General features: G+C 46.6%; 1 protein-coding gene across 1 annotated transcript in view; it reads left to right on the plus strand.

Moving 5' to 3' along the window:
- The first annotated feature begins 6,084 nt into the window (after positions 1-6,084).
- The window catches only part of fat4 (FAT atypical cadherin 4), a 366,482-nt gene continuing 353,236 nt past the window's right edge, over positions 6,085-19,330 (plus strand). The window contains exons 1-2 of the mRNA XM_055647477.1: positions 6,085-10,154; positions 15,621-18,509. Of these exons, the coding sequence (XP_055503452.1) occupies positions 7,938-10,154; positions 15,621-18,509 (5,106 nt within the window). The 5' untranslated portion in view covers positions 6,085-7,937. The remainder of the gene's footprint in view (positions 10,155-15,620; positions 18,510-19,330) is intronic.

The following is a 19,330-nucleotide window of genomic DNA, read 5'->3' on the forward strand; positions in this document are numbered from 1 at the left end:
CCATCCACCGGAAATAAATTACACAAATTCGAAAAGACAGTAAAAAGAACAAAAAACAAGACTAAATACGGGTAAATGGGACTTGCTTAGATGGGCCATCATGGGCCACATGGAGATGTTGGGTCGAGGGGCCTGTTTCTGCGCTGTATGACTTAATTACTCCTTTATTGTCATTCAGACATTTCAGTCTGAACAAAATTGTATACCTTGCAGTCATAACATAGAATAAAATAACAAAACACACACTTAACACAGTTTAACATCCACCACAGTGAGTCCACCAGGCACCTCCTCACTGTGGTGGAAGGCAAAAGTCTTAAAGTCCTTGTCTCTTCCCTCCTTGTTCTCCCTCTGCGTTGAGGTGATCCAGGCTTCCGATGTTGTGACCCCCGCCAGGTGATGGTAAGTCCAGCGGCCGCATCCGAGCACCGTGACGAGCTGGTCAAACTCCGCGGTCTTGGGCGGTCGAAGCTGCCACCCTCCAGCGGACGATGCTGTCATTGCGGGAGCTCCGGACAACCGGTCATCAACCTGGGACCTGCGAGCTCCCGACGATGTCGTCCACTGGGCCCGTGGCCGAGCCTCTGAAGTCAGGTCACCGCCACTGCTGTAACGCCACCACAGCCCCAAAGTCAGACAGCCTCACTTTGGAAAGTCCTGGCTCTGCCTCCGGAGCCTCGAGGTCGGTCCCAGTTGGAGGCCGCCAGCTCCGCGATTAGGCCTCAGCGCAGACGGAGACAGAGACAGGGGATACGATAAGAAAAGGTCGCATCCCCCCCCGAAGGAGACTAAAAACAGTTTCTCCCACCCCCCCACACATACACAACTAAAATAAGCGAAATAAACTAAACAACAGGACACAAGAAAACAAAATAGACAGACGGACTGCAGGTGAGCAGCAGCTGCTTGGGCAGCTCTACTCTAACTCATTTATGAAGAGATGTGTGTATAGCCAGCAATTTAGTGAGATTCCATTTCACTGGATTTAGCACACCTTGGCTTGCTGGATATAGGTGATAAAGCAATAAAAATTATGAAGCAGATAACATGCCACATGTGATGAGGGCCACAAATTTCAAAATACCACATCACAGCACAGTTTACCCACCTGAGAGGATTCCAGGTCAGGACTGGCTGCATGTCTTTGGTGACAAAGCTGTAAATGCATGTCAGGTTTGTTCTGTGAATCTTACACTGATATCAAAAGAATCGGTTCAGCCAATCCCATCCTTGAAGATGCAAAACTAATCTGCTGCAGGGCCAACCTTGTCCTTCCTCCCTTCATAACACAGGTGGAGGTACAGTTGAACTAAACAGACTGCTGGTAAATGTCCAACAGAGAATGAGCTCAGAGAGTAGCTGTGAACATAAAGATCAACAAGCAGGTTTGCCACTGCAACACCTAAAGTTACCCCCCTCTCCCCTTCTCCCCCTACCCCCTCCGTGCTCTCTAAAGGACTTACCTTACGCTGTGCAACCTTCTTCATCGCGGGTGTGAATTTCAGACAGCTTTCCTGGCCCCCGCCTTTGCAATGTATTTGTGTGTGTGGTCCGTCGATCCAGCTCGCGGTTTCAACGTGGACGGTCGATCCAGCTCGAGGCTTTCCAGGCGAGTGCCCTCGAGCTTGAAGGTCAAAGACATTCTTCTGGAATCGCGGAGTAGGTCGCCCAAGTGGGACAGCCCCTTTAGGGATGTACAAAAATTGGGGGGGGGGGGGGGAAGAGATAGGCAGAGGGATTAATCTCCCCATGACAGAAGGGGGAGAAGTTGCACAGTTTGATAGCCACAGGGAAAAAGGATCCCCTGTGGTGTTCTGTACTACATCTTGGTGGAACCAGTCTGTTCCTGACGGTGCTCCTCAGGTTGACCAGCAAGTCATGGAGGGGGTGAGCTGTATTGTCCAAGATGCTCTGAAGTTTGAGCATCCTCTGCTCCAAGACCACCTCCCATTAATCCAGCTCCATCCCCAGGGCGAATGAGCTTGTTAATCCTATTTGCGTTCTGGTCCGCGGCCTTTGCCCTGCTGCCCCAGCACACCACAGCGAAGCAGATGGCACTGGCTACCACCAAATGGTAGAACATCTGCAGCATCTTACTGCAGACATTGAAGAGCCTTCTCAAAATGTACTGTTGGCTCTGTCCCTTCTTGAACAAGACCTCAGCGTTCCTGGACCAGTCCAGTTTACTGTCCAGGTAAACTCCAAGGTATTTGTGCTCCTTGGTAAACTGCACATCCACACCATTAATGGAGACTGGGGACAAGGGTGTTCCTCTCCTCCTAGAGTCCACCTTAGTCTTGTCGGTGTTGAGCTGCAGGTGATTCAGCCCACATCACACAAAGTCGTTGATTACACCTCTGTATTCAGCTTCTCTCCCCGCACTGATGCAGCCCATAATTCAAAAACTTTTGCAGGTGGCGGGAGTCTGAGTTATATCTGAAGTCCAAGTTGTGGATGGTAAACAAGAAGGGGGAGAGGACCATCCCGTGTTGCTCTCTACAATGTCCGAAACACAGTTCTGTAGCCTGACATATTGTGGTCGTCCAGTCAGTTGGTTAGTTGGTGATCCAGGACACCAATTGAGCATCCACCCTCATCTTCATCAGTTTGCTCCCGAGCAGAGCAGGTCAGATGGTGTTAAAAGCCCTGGTGAAGTAAAAAACATGACTACTCACAGTGTTTCCCGGCTTATCCAGGTGAGCATAGGAACTATGGAGCAAGTAGATGATGACGTCCTCAACCCCCATCTTTGTTTGGTAAGTAAACTGCAGGGGATCCAGGTAGGGTTTAACCAGGTGTCGTAGATGAGTCAGCACCAGCCACTCCAGGGACTTCATGATGTGTGAAGTCAGCGCTACCAGTCTGTGGTCATTGGAGGAGCTGGGACATGCCCTCTTTGGTACAGGAACCAGGTGGGATGTCTTCTACATCACAGGAACCCTCTCCAGGCTCAGGTTCAGGTTGGATATGCTGTAGTACTCCACACAACTGGCTGGCACATGCCTTGAGAAACCTCGTGACTTTGCCTGAACGGATTCTGCTCAGCTCTTTCCTCACCTGCTCAGCCTTAATGGTCAGGTGTGAAAAAGAAAGGGCAGAGAAAGTGTACCAGGGGGATTGAGGGGAGAGACTGTCGGAGTACAGGGGGGGAAGGTGGGCAAAGGCCCCTCCATCAAATCTATTAAATAACAGGTCGGGCTTGTTGGCCCAGTCCCGATTGCTTTCTCTCCCCTGTTACTGGTCATCTTGTAGACTCTAATGCTCTTCATACCGCTCCACACATCCCTCCTGTGGTTCCGTGAAAGTTTCAGCTCCAGATTCCTCTTGTATTTGTCCTTGCCCTGTCTGAGCATCACCTTCAGATCTTTCTGCACCCTTTTCACCTCCGCCCTGTCACCATTCCTGAAGGCCCTCTACTTGAGGTTGGAAAGGGCCTTTATGTCACTGGTGACCCTGGGCTGATGACACCATATGTATCTTTGGTATAGACTTGAACAATGCAGCCCACAATGTCTTTGCTGAACATAATGCCAAAGTAAACTAATCTCCTCTGCCTGCACATGATGCATATCCGTCTATATCCACATGTCAAACTACAAGCCTCATAAACACCACATGAAGATGTGCTTGCTTTGGATTTGGTACAGTGAAGATTTGAGATTGACACAAGATTACTTAGGAATTAATTGGAATAATAATAATAATAAAAATAAACTTTATTACGGACTCAAGGTCCAGACAAGGGGCAACATTACATAAAAAATGCATTGCATATTAAATATCATAAAATACATATAAAATCTTGGTATATCACTTATAAAAACATCATAATTTATATATATTTTTTAAACACAATACATAAGTTAAAAATCCAGATTAAAAGAATGATCAATGTCCTACAACGAGACAACGATACCAGTGTCTCCACAGCTGGGATTCGTAGCGTGTAGTGCTGACCCTTATGTTTGACAAGGCCCCAATAAGCACATTTTTAGTCATTTATCCTGCAAATGAATTTATACATGTGATGTCTTAGGATAGCTTCTAAAGTACTGACTCCTGCAGCCACAAACATATTACTGGCACTACACCATCTAGGTTTCCTTAGCAGTGTTCTCATGGCATCGTTATATGCCACCTTTAGAAATTGTATTGTATTGTATTGTATTCAAATTTATTGTCATTGTCTCAATTTGAGACAACAAAATGAATTTCCCTTACAGGCAGTATCATTAAAAAAAACATTAATAAATAAATAAATAATAAATACAATAATAAAACATATTAAAAATAAAATTGAAATTGAATTAAAAAAAAGCACAAACACAGAAAGTCCACGACACAACATAACATAAATGGCACCAAGGTGAGGATGGCATCATAGTTCAGCCAGCCTCCCCTCCGTGTTCAACCGTGGTCGGGGCCTTCCGAGCACCCGCAGTCGCCGCCCCGGGTGGCCCGATGTTCAGGCCCTCTCGCCGGGCTGGTGGAACGCCGACGCCGAACCCCGACGGTGAGCATCCTCCTCCTCAGCGGCCCGGACCTCCTGATCAGCCGCCTCCCGCTGCCGGAGTCCGCAGCTCCTGAGTCCACAGGCCGAGCCGGGCAGAGTCACAGGACCCCGCGCTGTCCATCAGCGCCGCCCGCGTTGGGAGCTCCGCAAACCGCAGCTCCAGGATGTCAGTGCAGCAGGTCCAGCACTCCGGGTTCCAGACGGCGACCCCCGGTAAGGCATCGCCAGCCCCGCGATGTTCCAGCGCTGTCCCGCCGCTGCTGGAGCTCCGGTCGATCCCGGCAGGAAAGGCCGCGCCAATCCAGGTAGGTAGGCCGCTGTGTGGGGGATTTTTCATAACTAAATAAACAAAAAAACACAAAGATACCGGGCTGTAGGTGGAGGCTGCTGACACCAGCGCCACCGGAAGTACAAGTCTCTGCATACTTGTCTTTCCATATGGTTCTACAGATCATAACAGAACTCTTACTAGCATTATATTTAATGTCATGTTCCACACCATACACAGAACATATAGTAAGGAGCTGCTGGAGACCAGGGCTAGATGGACTAAAGACCACAAGATCATCTGCATACATAATATGGTTCACTAAAACATTACCAATCATGCACCCAGTGTTACAGGCTTTCAATTGTTTAGACAGATCATCAATATATAGATTTAAAAGGATATATAAGGATGAGAGCTAATCTTACTGCGACTTCCAAGATTTTGAGTAAGATTGACAGAATACTAAACATTTGTTACCCCTAGTTTGTGTATCTAGAACTAGTATCCCCTAGTTGGTATATCTATAACTAGTAGGCAGATTTTCAGAACAAGACGCAACCCATTTCAGATGGAAATGAGGAGGGATTTCTGAACCAGTCTGAATCTGGAATTCTGTACCCAAATAACAGTCAAGAGTACTCATAATGTGCTGGATTAACTCAGGTAGACAAAAATGCTGGAGAAACTCAGCGGGTGAGGCAGCATCAATGGAGCGAAGGAAATAGGTGACGTTTCGGGTCGAGACCCTTCTTCAGACTGATGTGGGGGTGGGGGGGTGGGAAGAAGAAAGGAAGAGGCAGAGACAGTGGGCCGTGGGAGAGCCGAGGCAGTGAGAGAGGAGGTTGTTAAACTGTCTTCGGAGAACTGTCTTCAAAGTAGTCATTTTCAGTTAGGACCCGTTGTGAGACTGAGGAGGGTCCCAACCCGAAATGTCTCCTATCAATGTTCTCCAGGGATGCTGCCTGACCCACTGAGTTATTCCAGCACTTTGTGTCTTTTTTGTAAACCAGCATCTGCAGTTCCTTTCTCCTAGTGTCTACTTGTCATATTACAGAAACAAATCTTACTTGCAGCAGAACAGGTCTGTAAAAAATGTACTCAATAGATGACATAATCTATTAAACAAACAGAAAAAGTACAATAAACAAAACACCCAATATAGTGCAAAGCAAATCAAAGTTCCTATTGCAACCAAGGCAGAATGGAGATTAGTTGGAGTTCATAGTGTTCAATAGCCTTATGGATGTTGGGAAGAAGCTGCTCCTGAACATCAATGTCAGATGGCAGGAGTGAAATGAGAGCACACACCCCCCTTTTAAGGCACCGCTTCGATGGTGGGGAGGTTAGTACCTGTGATGAATCAGGCACTGTTCACCAACTTTTGTCATTAGCACGGTGGCGCAGTGGTAGAGTTGCTGCCTTACACCGCTTGCAGTGCACGAGACTGAGTACCAGAGAAGGCAGGAAAGTGGTACCGAGGCCAATACTGGATCAGCCAGTTCCCGCTCTTAAAAAATCCGATTGAGTTGTCCGTAAAATTAAGCAAAATCGCTCTCCCCTTCTACAATGGCTGTTCCCATGCAGTATTGGATTCTGCCCTTGTCAAATGCAAGTTAACAGTTGACGTTGAAAATAGGTATGAAGATACCTTTCACTGTGCTTCTATCTGAGCATCAGCGACATCAAAACTTTTTACAAATGCCTTGCGTGGCTTGAAGAAAATGCAACACAGCGTACGATAGATATCTAGTACATACTGGTATCAACGCCGTTTAAACACTAGAGGACACTGTTGTATCGCGTACGATTAATTCTCAGTTCGGGATTTGCCCCATTAGCAGAGAAATTCTGTACCGAACGCGTCGGGATATTTTTGGTCAAATGATACTTTTAAGTCGGAAAGTTGCTGGCGCTGCTGCTTCATAAAACCTAAATTATTTAACTCGATCAAAATGGTTTTCAGTGGACAACGCTTGTCCTATGTAAAACAGTGTCGAGCCCGCGCGTATTACTACTACTGCAGGAGTTTGACGTATTTTACTTATTTATTATTATTATTACTTATTATTCACTTATTTGCAAAAGTATACTTTGCAAGATTAAAATGAGCCAGAGTGGGAGTCATTTATCGGGCAAGTGAGGTGAAGAGCTGACAGCTGAAAGCAGATCTGATTGAATGGCTGCAACGGGTCCACTCAGGCTGGGAGCGTGACATTCTTTGCTTGATAAAAACTATGTGGAACACGTAACGGGTCCGGCTCACTTTCAGCGTCCTATCTACCAGGATCTTCACCAAAACATGACAAAAGTTGATCAAAAGCACAGAATCTAAAACGGACATTGCTGCATGGTGTCGAATTAAACTTTCACAAATGTCACCACCCCCTGTGAAACACGTCTCGCCCACAGCCCATTGCCACATAAACCAGAGCTGCAAATCCTCAAGTTAAATCCTCAAGTTATTCCTGTAACCAGCTAACGGTTCCAATACACGGCCCCATTGGGTACGCCCCCTTTCTCCTCATTCTCGGCCCTCACCTTACATCACATGTTGGCTCAACCTACCTTCCTGGGGGTGGGAACCCGCCGCCACTCATGGTGACTGACTGCTGCATTGCCCGCAGGGGGACGAGTACGATTTGGGAAGAAGGGGGAGCGCAGGGGTACGAGCACGGACCAATGGTCAGAGCTGCAGCGGCAGATTGAGGGGCGGGCGGAGCCTTTCCTGTGCCGTGGAGTTTGGTTGTGTTGGGAGAGAGTGGAAAAAAAGTAAGATCCCGGCGAATGACCAAAGCGAGTCATGTCTTTATTAGTGCCGGAGCGAAAACGGCAGTGCGCTGAAACTGTATGCGAATACTCTCTCTCATAGCAATCTGTGCAAGGCAAATCATTACAGGAGGATACAAACTGCATTACAAAAGTTGGAGCGTATGAACAAAAAGTTTGCAGAAACTTTATGAAAACGCCTGAAGCTGCGTTGAAAAACTTTCTGGAGAGAAGGGATTGAAGAAACACTGACTACTTTTTACTTTGCAAGAACTCGGTGGATACAAGGTACCTTTTCCAGGATTTAACCCTAGGTTCGTTTCGATTTGATGCATTTTGGAAGAGGGATATCTTGCTGGAAAGGTGGGCTAAGCACACTACTATACCATGGTACCGTTAGGTAGAAGCTGCAATTTTCTCGCCGTCTTGCTGGTGCTTCTGAGCTTCTGCTGGGATGCCGCGTCCAACCAACTCCGCCAAGTGTTTCGGGTCGTGGAGGAGCTGCCGCCCGAGACCCTGGTGGGCACCATCCTCACCAAGCCCGACTTCACCTACCGCTTCAGCGAGAGTCACCCGTTGTTCGCCATCAACGCCACCACGGGGGTCATCTGCACCACCACGGTGATCGACCGCGAAACCCTGCCCAGCGACGTGATCAACATCGTGGTGCTGTCCAGCCAGCCCACCTACCCGACCGAGGTGCGCATCGTGGTGCAGGATGTCAACGACAACACGCCCGTCTTCCCCGAGCCCAGCATCGTGGTGACTTTCAGGGAGGACACCAGCGGCGGCCGGCAGGTGATCCTGGACACCGCCACCGACTCGGACATCGGCTCCAACGGGGTGGACCACCGCTCCTACCGCATCGTGCGGGGCAACGAGGAGGGCAAGTTCCACCTGGACATCACGGTCAACCCGAGCGGGGAAGGAGCCTTCCTGCACCTGGTGTCCACCGACGGGCTGGACCGGGAGACGGCGCCTTCCTACCGGCTGGTGGTGGAGGTGGAGGACAGGGGGGAGCCCAGGAGGTTCGGCTACCTGCAGGTGAATGTCACCGTGCAGGACGCCAACGACAACTCGCCCAGCTTCTCCCAGGCTCACTACCAGGCCAGCGTGTACGAGAGTGTGTCCGTGGGCTCCAGTGTGTTGCAGGTGTCGGCCGGGGACCTGGACCAGGGGGTGAACGCTGAGCTGGTGTACACGGTGGACGAGGGCAGCCCCTTCCACATGGAGCCGCTGAGCGGGTTGCTGACCGTCAGGGAGCGGCTGGACTACGAGACGAAGAAGGAGTACTCGCTGGTGATCAGGGCCAGCGACGGGGGCAGCCCGTCCCTGAGCGGCCGGGCCGAGGCCACGGTCAAGCTGCTGGACGTCAACGACAACGAGCCGCGGGTTCGGTTCCGCTACCTGCCGGCCCACTCCCGCTTCGCCGCCGTCGACGAGAACGCCCCGATCGGCACGGTGGTGGCCCTGTTGACGGTGAGCGACGCCGACTCGTCGTCGGCCAACGGCAACATCTCGGTGTCCATCGTGTCGGGCAACGAGCAGCGGCACTTCACGGTGCAGCGGTCACCCGTGGCCGGACTCAGCCTGGTCAAGGTGGCCAGCGCGCTGGACCGCGAGCGCATCGCGGCCTACAACCTGAGCGTGTCGGTGTGCGACCACGGCCTGCCGCTCGGCCGCTCCTCCCTCGCCAGCCTCCTCATCTTCATCAACGACATCAACGACCACCCGCCCGTGTTCGAGCGGCCCCTCTACCGGGTGGCGGTGGCCGAGGACGTGCCGCTGGGCAGCTACATCGGCGGCCTGAGGGCGACCGACGGCGACTCGGGCCTCAACGCGCAGCTGGTGTACACGGTGGTGTCGGGCAACCGGCTGCGATGGTTCAACATCAGCCACGAGTCGGGCCTGATCACCAGCGCGGCCTCCCTCGACCGGGAGACGGCCGGCCTAGTCCGCCTCAACATCAGCGCCAGCGACCGGGGCCTACACCCGCGCACCTCCTACACCACCCTGGCCATCACCGTGGGCGACGTCAACGACCAGGCCCCGACCTTCACACGACCGGCCTACCACTCGGTCGTGGCCGAGCACTCGCCGCCCGGCACCGCGCTCGCCGCCCTCACCGCCCTCGACAAGGATCTTGGCGCCAACGGCACCGTGCGCTACCTGCTGGCCGCCGACACCCCGCCCGCTTACCGGCGGCTCTTCCGCCTCGACCCGCTCTCCGGCCTCCTCACCTGCCTGGCCGAGCTCGACCGGGAGCGGCAGCCCGCCGGCTACCAGCTGCGGGTCGAGGCCCGCGACAAGGGCCTGCCCCCGCTCTCCTCGCTGGCCCGCGTCGACATCACGCTGCTCGACATCAACGACAACAGCCCCGCCTTCTACCCGCTCCAGTACTTCGCCAACATCAAGGAGAACGAGCCGCCCGGCACCTACATCGCCACCGTGGCCGCCACCGACCCCGACCTGGGCACCAACGGCACGGTCAACTACGCCATCACCGCCGGGGACACCAACACCTTCCACATCAACCTCAACACAGGCGACATCTCCACCAGGCTCTCACTCGACCGGGAGGAGAAGACAGCTTACCAGCTGCAGGTAGACAGACACACCCCTTATTGTTGTTGTTGTTGTTGTTGTAACTCAGCCCCTAACATCAACAAGCATTTTTGCAACAGGATCAGATTGAAATTCTGGAGAGAAATGAGAGTAAATGCAACCCATATAGAAACATAGAAATTAGGTGCAGGAGTAGAGGCCATTCGGCCCTTCGAGCCTGCACCGCCATTCAATATGATCATGGCTGATCATCCAACTCAGTATCCCATCCCTGCCTTCTCTCCATACCCCCCTGATCCCTTAAGCCACAAGGGCCACATCTAACTCCCTCTTAAATATAGCCAATGAACTGTGGCCCCAACTACCCTCTGTGGCAGAGAGTTCCAGAGATTCACCACTCTCTGCGTGAAAAAAGTTCTTCTCATCTCGGTTTTAAAGGATTTCCCCCTTATCCTTAAGCTGTGACCCCTTGTCCTGGACTTCCCCAACATCGGGAACAATCTTCCTGCATCTAGCCTGTCCAACCCCTTAAGAATTTTGTAAGTTTCTATAAGATCCCCTCTCAATCTTCTAACATCAACAAGCATCTTGCAACAGGATCAGGTTGAACTTCTGGAGAGAAATGAGAGTAAATGCAACCCATATATATATGTGATTAAGAAGGAACTGCAGATGCTGGAAAATTGAAGGTACAAAAAAAAGCTGGAGAAACTCAGTGGGTGCAGCAGCATCTATGGAGCAGAGGAGGGGTTTCGGCCTGAAATGTTGCCTATTTCCTTCGCTCAATAGATGCTGCTGCACCAGCTGAGTTTCTCCAGGCTTTTTGTGTACCTTCCATATATATGATTGTCCAGTGTTCATAACAGATTGTCCAGGAGTTTCATAACAAGAGGATTCCAGTATAGGAGTAAAGAGGATTCCAGTATAGGAGTAAAGATTATTATCTCAATGGGGTTAGGTTAGGTAAGGGGGAGGTACAAGCGAGATCTGGGCGTCCTTGTACACCGTCACTGAAAGTTGGCGTGCAGGTACAGCAGGCAGTGAAGAAAGCTAATGGAATGTTGGCCTTCATAACAAGAGGATTTCAGTATAGGAGTAAAGAGGTTCTTCTGCAGTTGTATAGGGCTCTGGTGAGACCACATCTGGAGTATTGTGTACAGTTTTGGTCTCTTAATTTGAGGAAGGACGTCATTGTGATTGAGGCAGTGCAGCGTAGGGGGGGGGGTCTTATAGAAACATATACAATTATAAAAGGACTGGACAAGCTAGGTGCAGGAAAAATGTTCCCAATGTTGGGCGAGTCCAGAACCAGGGCCACACAGTCTTAGAATAAAGGGGAGGTCATTTAAGACTGAGGTGAGAAAAAACCTTTTCACCCAGAGAGTTGTGGATTTGTGGAATTCCCTGCTACAGAGGGCAGTGGAGGCCAAATCACTGGATGGATTTAAGAGAGAGTTAGATAGAGCTCTCGGGGCTAGTGGATTCAAGGGATATGGGGAGAGGGCAGGCATGGGTTATTGATAGGGGACGATCAGCCATGATCACAATGAATGGCGATGCTGGCTTGAAGGGCCGAATGGCCTCCTCCTGCACCTATTTTCTATGTTTCTATCACGACTTAATGGTGTGCACTGCAAAGCAAAGATACTAGAGGAGCTCTTTGCTGCTAAGTAGAAGGGTGAGGAGGAGCTGAAATCCTCCCAGGCTGGTGTTAACAGACATCCCGACTTTAAAAGCCTTGTTTCAGGGACGTGCTGCCACAGCTGTTGTTCCTCCCCCACTACTTTTGGAAGCGCTCCAAACACATTTTTAAGGTATGCTCTTTGAGCATGTGCAGATGACTTTTTCCACAATTTTCCGTGGAGATTGGCCCTAATCGGGCATTGAAGTTTACACCGCGCGTTACATGTTGTGCCAGCAATTGCTTCAGTTGGAGATAAAATTGATCTGGTTGGAGATGAAGGATCTTGGAAAATTAATGATGGCTTCTGTGTTAACAACCTCATTTTGAAGGAACTATAATGTCCGAGCTATGTTCCTCATGATGAACTTTGTTATCAGTGATCTTTTCATTTATCATTTGTGTTCAATCCTTCACAAGAAGCTGGATGACTGGATCTCTGACTTGTAGGGAGGTATCTTAATGACCTTATGAGCTCAGGCAAAGGATCATTGATCATGGCTATCTACAAGCAGCAATGTTAACATAACAGTGAACCATAAAGTCAGCACAGAAAGCCAAATTGTCCCACTAACTCCGTGTGGACCCTCAACCATCCGTTTACACTAATTCAACATTAATTCCATATTTTGTTCTTATCTTCTTCCCAAATCAACTACCACCCACCAACACTCACGGAGCAAATTACAGTGGTCAATTGACCTACCAACATGTATATTTTGGGATGCTGGGGTAACCAGAACTCCCAGGAGAAAGCCATTTAGCCAAAGATAAAACTCCACCGTGTAAACTCCACATATTTAGTACCCAAGGTCAGGACTGAATTAAGTATTTGGTGCCATGAGGCAGCAACTCTCCTAAATATTCTATGCGCAGGCTAATGAACATAAGCATCCCATATGCCTTCTTCACCACTTTATCTTACCTGCGCTAATGTCTTCAGGTATCCTTGGACCTTTATACCAATGACCCTTTGTTTTACAAAATTCCTTTCAGGATGTTTATTAATAGAAAACTTCACATTCAAATACAGTTAAGGTCAACAAAATTATGCATACTGGTCATTCCTTCTTCAGTGGTGACCTCAGATGTTTATCCAGACCACCACCAATGCTGATGTTGGGCCACTTGCCAGGAAATAACTTCCTGATTATGACTCGCCTGAGATTCCCATGCCTTCCACTAAGAATGAAAGCTCTCCAATCAGTAACTTGCATGTAGAATGAACAACATTGGCTGCCCCCAATTTTAAGGAAACTCGTTGCAAACGGTGGTGGTAATTTAATATTTTCCCCTGCTTATCACTCCCCCCCCTTATTTCCAGAATGCAATCCCACAAATATGATGGGTCCTTGGCATATATTGCAGATGTCCTTTAAGTAAGGTAACTGCCCTTGAGAGGGAAGCTTTATAGAAGTCAAAGACTTCAATGTAGTGAGGCAGAAGATCATTGTGGAATCAGAGAGGTGGAACCAAGGTCAAAGGAGGATGTCTAGATTCTGCGAAATGCCTTTTTGGAGGGGTTGTTTGCAAAGATTTCAGGTTGTGGAAGGTAGATTGGTTTGCCATGCAAGGTATCTAGTCCTAATCATGGAGTAGCAAAGAGTTTGGAAGGCAGGGTTTAAGATTGAAATGGGGATGACAGGATGGAGGGGGATTCAAAGTTTTTGCGGGTGTGTGTGTATGTGTATTTAATGATTAGCATCTTCATCTTGCTCTTGCTGGCCTGAAAGTGTGCTTATCAAGTCATTTAGTGTTTCATTGTGATATTTAAATGTTCAGTTTGATTCTTGGAAGTAGATTGTCCACCTACCACTCTTCCTACCTTCATTTAAAACTGGATGTTAATTTGTGATACTTGGAGTTCCTGCTTTAGATTTCTTATAAGTTATACCCCCAGCCCATGTTTTTTGTGCGTAAAATTTAGACCACTGTTTCCAATTGAGTTGCCTCAACTTCTGGGTAACTGAGATTAGTTAATTCAGCACAGGCAAGGGATCATAACTCAGAAACAAAGAACATAGTGCACCTCTTGAAAGTCACAGGGTGATGATAACTTTTTTTCACATATAAGAAAGTGAAATAGGACTGTGATTTATTTTCACACCATACTGAATCCACATCAGGATGTAATTATGATAGACCAGGCTTGATGGTCCGTCAATTTTACAATACAGTATTTTTTTAATATAAAGTTGTGGTTAGGCAGCCCTGTTAAACAAGTTCTTAATTTTGACAAGATTTCACATTTGGGATCCCAGCTATTCCAATTTCAGTAATGCATGACTAAATATTGATTTTCAGAAGAGGAAACATTTTAATTGATTCTCAATGTACATTTAGTTTCAAGATACAGTGTGAAAACAGGACCTTTGGCCCACTGAGTTCACATCAACCAATGATCACCCATATGCTAGTTCTATGTTATCCCAGTTTCACATCCTACACTCCAGGGATGATTTACAGAAGCCAATTAACCTACAAACCTGCATGCCTTTGGAATGTGAGAGGAAACTGGAGCACCCGGAGAAAACCCCACTCGGTCACAGCGAGAATGTACACACTCCATCCAGACAGGACCTGTAATCAGGATTGCACCTGGTCTCTGGCACTGTAAGGCAGTAACTCTACCGCTGCACCACTATGCCGCCCAAATAAATATTTCACGCCCAACGTCAGGGTTGAACATCCATGATGCTCTACCGACTGAGCTAGCTGGGAACTATGGTGTTGGTGGAGAATATTCCTCTGAGTTCCTGAATCCAAGGCCTGGTCTGCTGGCCAGCTAATGGTTGAATTGAAACATGGGGGTGATCTTGTCTTGGCTAAGACTAATATAATTATTAAGGATAGACACAAAACGCAGGAATAACTCAACGGATCAGACAGCATCTGTGGAGAAAATGGATAGGTGATGTTTATGTAGCTTCCAACATCTGGATAGGATTGACGCCTGTGGATCCAGTACATCTTTATTAATTAACTGCAGGCGATGTCCATTATTCAGAAAGGATTGCATGAATAGATAAAGGAAATACCATTGTGACTTTTCATGCCACCAAGAAATAAATGTTGATAATATGCATTATTTCTAATTTAAATATTTTTTAGGCCACACTTTGGACATGTAAAATGCCAACATTGGATATCATCTGATTAACAATATTCAAAATAATTTGAAATGTCATTGCAAATAACATGAAATCCAATGTTTAAGTTCGACAAAAATGCTGGAGAAACTCAGCGGGTGAGGCAGCATCTATGGAGCAAAGGAATAGGTGATGTTTCACAGAGAATTCCACAGACTCACCACTCTCCGTGAGAAAAAGTGTTTCATCGTCTCCGTTCTAAATGGCTTACTCCTTATTCTTAAACTGTGTCCCCTGGTTCTGGACTCCCCCAACATCGGGAACATATTTCCTGCCTCTAGCGTGTCCAAACCCTTAACAATCTTATATGTTTCAATAAGATTCCCTCTCATCCTTCTAAACTCCAGAGTGTACAAACCCAGCTGCTCCATTCTCTCAGAATATGACAGTCCCGCCATCCTGGGAATTAACCTTGTAAACCTACGCTGCACTCCCTCAATAGCAAGAATGTTCTTCCTCAAATTAGGGGAGCAAAACTGCACATAATACTCCAGGTGTGGTCTCACTAGGGCTCTGTACAACTGCAAAAGGATGTACTGTCCTGTTATTCTTATTGCGTACCCATCTAAGATTTGATTGTTTCGTATTATTCCTTGTTCTTTTGGTAACAAAACATTAAAGGGTCTTCTTTTCAAACAATCATCTGATGTTTTCCCATGTGATTTTTGATTGCAGGTGGTTGCTACCGATGGTGGAAATCTGCGCTCACAGACGCTAGCGATTGTGACAATCACGGTTATTGATACACAGGATACACCTCCGTCATTCAGCCAGAGCAGCTACAGTTTTGTTATCTTCGAAAACATCGCCATTGGGTCCTTTGTCGGCACAGTATCTGCATCTACGCTTGACCTTAATACCAACATTACTTACCTCATCACGTCAGGAGACCAGAGGGGCATGTTTACCATTGGTGGATCAACAGGTCAAATCAATACTGCCAGCACGATCGATAGAGAAGAAATGGCATTTTATCAGTTAAAAGTTGTGGCAAGTGGTGGTACAGTAACTGGAGAGACTCTAGTTAATATCACAGTCAAGGATCTAAATGATAATTCTCCACATTTCCCGCATGTGGTTGAAAGTATCAATGCAGTTGAAAATTGGGGTTTGGGGCACACAATTTTCCAAGCCAGAGCTAAGGATCCCGATGAGGACATCAATGGCATGGTTTCATTTTCCTTGCGGCAGAATCCAAAAGGTCTCTTCCATATCGACGAGAAAACTGGAACAATAACTTTAAATGGACCCCTCGACATAAATGCAGGTTCATACCAGCTGGAGGCAGTAGCGTCTGACATGGGTGTTCCCCGCCGTTCATCCAGCTTAATTCTAACGATATACGTGCACGATGTGAATGATAACTCGCCTGTATTTGACCAGCTTTCATATGAAATCACTATTTCAGAGGGTGAACCTGTGAACTCAAGATTCTTCAGGGTTCAGGCTTCCGATAAAGATTCGGGAGTGAATGGGGAGATCAGTTATGACATTATAGAAGGAAACGGGGAGAAGAGGTTTGGTATTTTCCCTGATGGCCAGTTATACATCAAGGCTGAATTGGATCGTGAAACTCAAAGCCATTATGTCTTGATGGTTGTTGCTGCCGATAGAGCAGTGGAGCCTCTGAGTGCGACTGTGAACGTAACTATAATACTAGAAGACATAAATGATAACAGGCCTTTATTTAACAGCACAAATTATGTATTTCATTTTGAAGAAGAGCAAAAAGCTGGTTCAACTGTTGGACACATCAAAGCTGTGGACAAAGATTTTGGATTTAACGGAGAAGTGAAGTATACATTTGAAACCGCCCAGCTTGATTTTGAGCTGAATGAAATCACGGGAGAATTAATCAGTAGACATCAGTTTGACCGGGAGGCGTTAATGAGGCAAAGAGGAGCAGCAGTGTTCAGCTTTACAGTAACTGCATCAGACCAAGGATTGCCAAAAATTCTCAAGGATCACGCTGCTGTACAAGTTTATATTACGGATACAAATGATAATGTGCCCAGATTCACTAAAGACCTATATCTGGCCACAATATCTGAATCGGCAGGGAACTTGACACAAGTACTCCGTGTAAGCGCCTCAGATGTGGATCAGGGAAATAATGCATTGGTGCATTACTATATAATGGAAGGAAATGAAGAAAACCAGTTTATGATTCAAAGTACCATGGGACAGGTGACATTGATAGGAAAATTGGACCATGAAGCTACAGTCTCTTATTCCCTGACTCTTCTAGCAGTCGACTTAGGAAGTGGCCCTTTGAGCTCCACATGTACTTTAATCATCAGCGTGTTAGATGAAAATGACAACACTCCTTCATTTCCAAAGTCTGTGATGCACATCGATGCATTGGAAAACATGAGAGTTGGAGAACTTGTCGAATCGGCAACTGCTACTGATTCAGATTCTGGGGACAATGCTGAGATTCATTACAGCATTACAGGAAGTAACAATCATGGAACGTTTAGCATCAGTCAAAATACAGGTAGCATTTTCCTTGCAAAAAAAATGGACTTTGAAACCCAATCTATTTACCATTTGAACATAACAGCAAATGATAAAGGAAGACCTACAAGATCCTCAACAATGTCAGTAGTGATTCATGTTCGAGACTTCAATGATAATGCACCCAGTTTTCCTCCTGGAGATATCTTTAAATCTATTGTGGAAAATATTCCTATTGATACATCCGTACTAACTGTCGCTGCCCAGGACCCTGATGCTGATATTAATGGAGAATTACGTTATTGCATAGCCCAACAAATACCGAGAGGGAACCATTTTGTGATTGGTGCTGCAGATGGAATACTGCGCACAAACGGAGAGATTGACCGTGAATTTTCCAATCTTTTTGAACTTACTATTAAAGCCATTGATCAGGCAGTTCCTCTCGATTTCAGGCGTTTTGCTTTGAAGAATATCACCATCTTAATAACAGATCAGAATGATAATGCTCCGGTGTTTATATCTCAGAATGCCCTGGTCGCAGATAGTGCTCTTGCGATGGGCTCCATTCTTACAACCATCAGGGCGATTGACCTGGATGAGGGAGCTAATGGAGAAATTGAATATGAACTAGTTAGTGGAGACAGTGATACATTCATGATGGATCGATATAGTGGAGATATTAGAGTAATTTTACCTTTGGTTCCTTCTCGACTGCTATATCAACTTGTTGTGTTGGCCGTGGACTTTGGACAAGAGAAAAGAAAAACTAGCACAGAGATGACTGTTATTCTCAAGGGGAGAGATGGACCTGTCTTTACCCAGCCAAAATACATCACTGTTTTACGAGAAGGTGAACCGGTGGGTACAAGTGTGATCTCTTTAAAGGCAGCCAGTCCACGAGGTTCTTTGGCATTACTGGAGTACTACATCGTTTCAGTTCGTTGTGGGGGGAAATCAGTTGGACGCCTTTTCACGATAGGACAACAAAGTGGTATCATCCAAACAGCTGCTGTGCTGGATCGCGAACGTGGACCAAATCTTTATCTTGTGGACGTCTACGCAGTTGAGAAATCTTCCAATTTTCCCAGGACGCAAAGAGCAGAGGTAAGTAGATATGATCATAATGGGCATTCTTGTGACAAAAAATCCATAATTCTATAAAATATTTGCTTGCTTTAATAAGAATGGTAAGAGGTAGAGGTCAAAATAAATGGATTGATATTTACAATTTTTAACCACTGACCAAGGAAGTATGTTTGCTTATTTAAAAGCATGTTGTAAGTATCATTTTTAATTTATGGGATGGAGACACTGATATTTACTGCTAACCCATGTAATGTAAGGATTAAAATTAACCGCCTTTGTGCTACATTGAAAATGAAAGTTAAAAAAGTATACCATTGTATTCATTAAATGGTTCTTTACAAACCCCTCGTTATCTATGAATGTGCCATTTGCAGTCTATGCTTTGGATAATCCAACAAAGTGCAGATTTTGTTTGACAGTAAATGTTTCCACTCATTATATCAAGTTGATGTTTTTTTCAAATAGTTCTTTATATACAAATGCAAAACATTTGCAAATTACCAAGTTTGCTACCTGATTCTATATACTGAAAATAGTGGTCTAAAATAAGTGTCGTGGGAATACAGTGCTTTGGCAGTCGGGTTGTAGTGGACAAATAGAGATACTACTGCCTGTGAATGTGGATCTAATTTTAACCTATGAGTCAAGTTGACCTTAGAACCCGCAAATGGGAAAGCCTCAAGTGAATCATCAATGTCTTATCCCTCACCATGTGATATATATTTAGTTTCCACTGTCCGCTATTGTATATTCTGTTTTCACCACAGAATTAGCAACATTTCATTTTAAATGCATCTTTATTTATAAAATTAAATACTTATTTAATAAAAAATAAATAT

Source organism: Leucoraja erinacea, chromosome 1 (assembly GCF_028641065.1).
Source record: "Leucoraja erinacea ecotype New England chromosome 1, Leri_hhj_1, whole genome shotgun sequence".
In the NCBI taxonomy this organism is placed as follows: Eukaryota; Metazoa; Chordata; class Chondrichthyes; order Rajiformes; family Rajidae; genus Leucoraja; species Leucoraja erinaceus.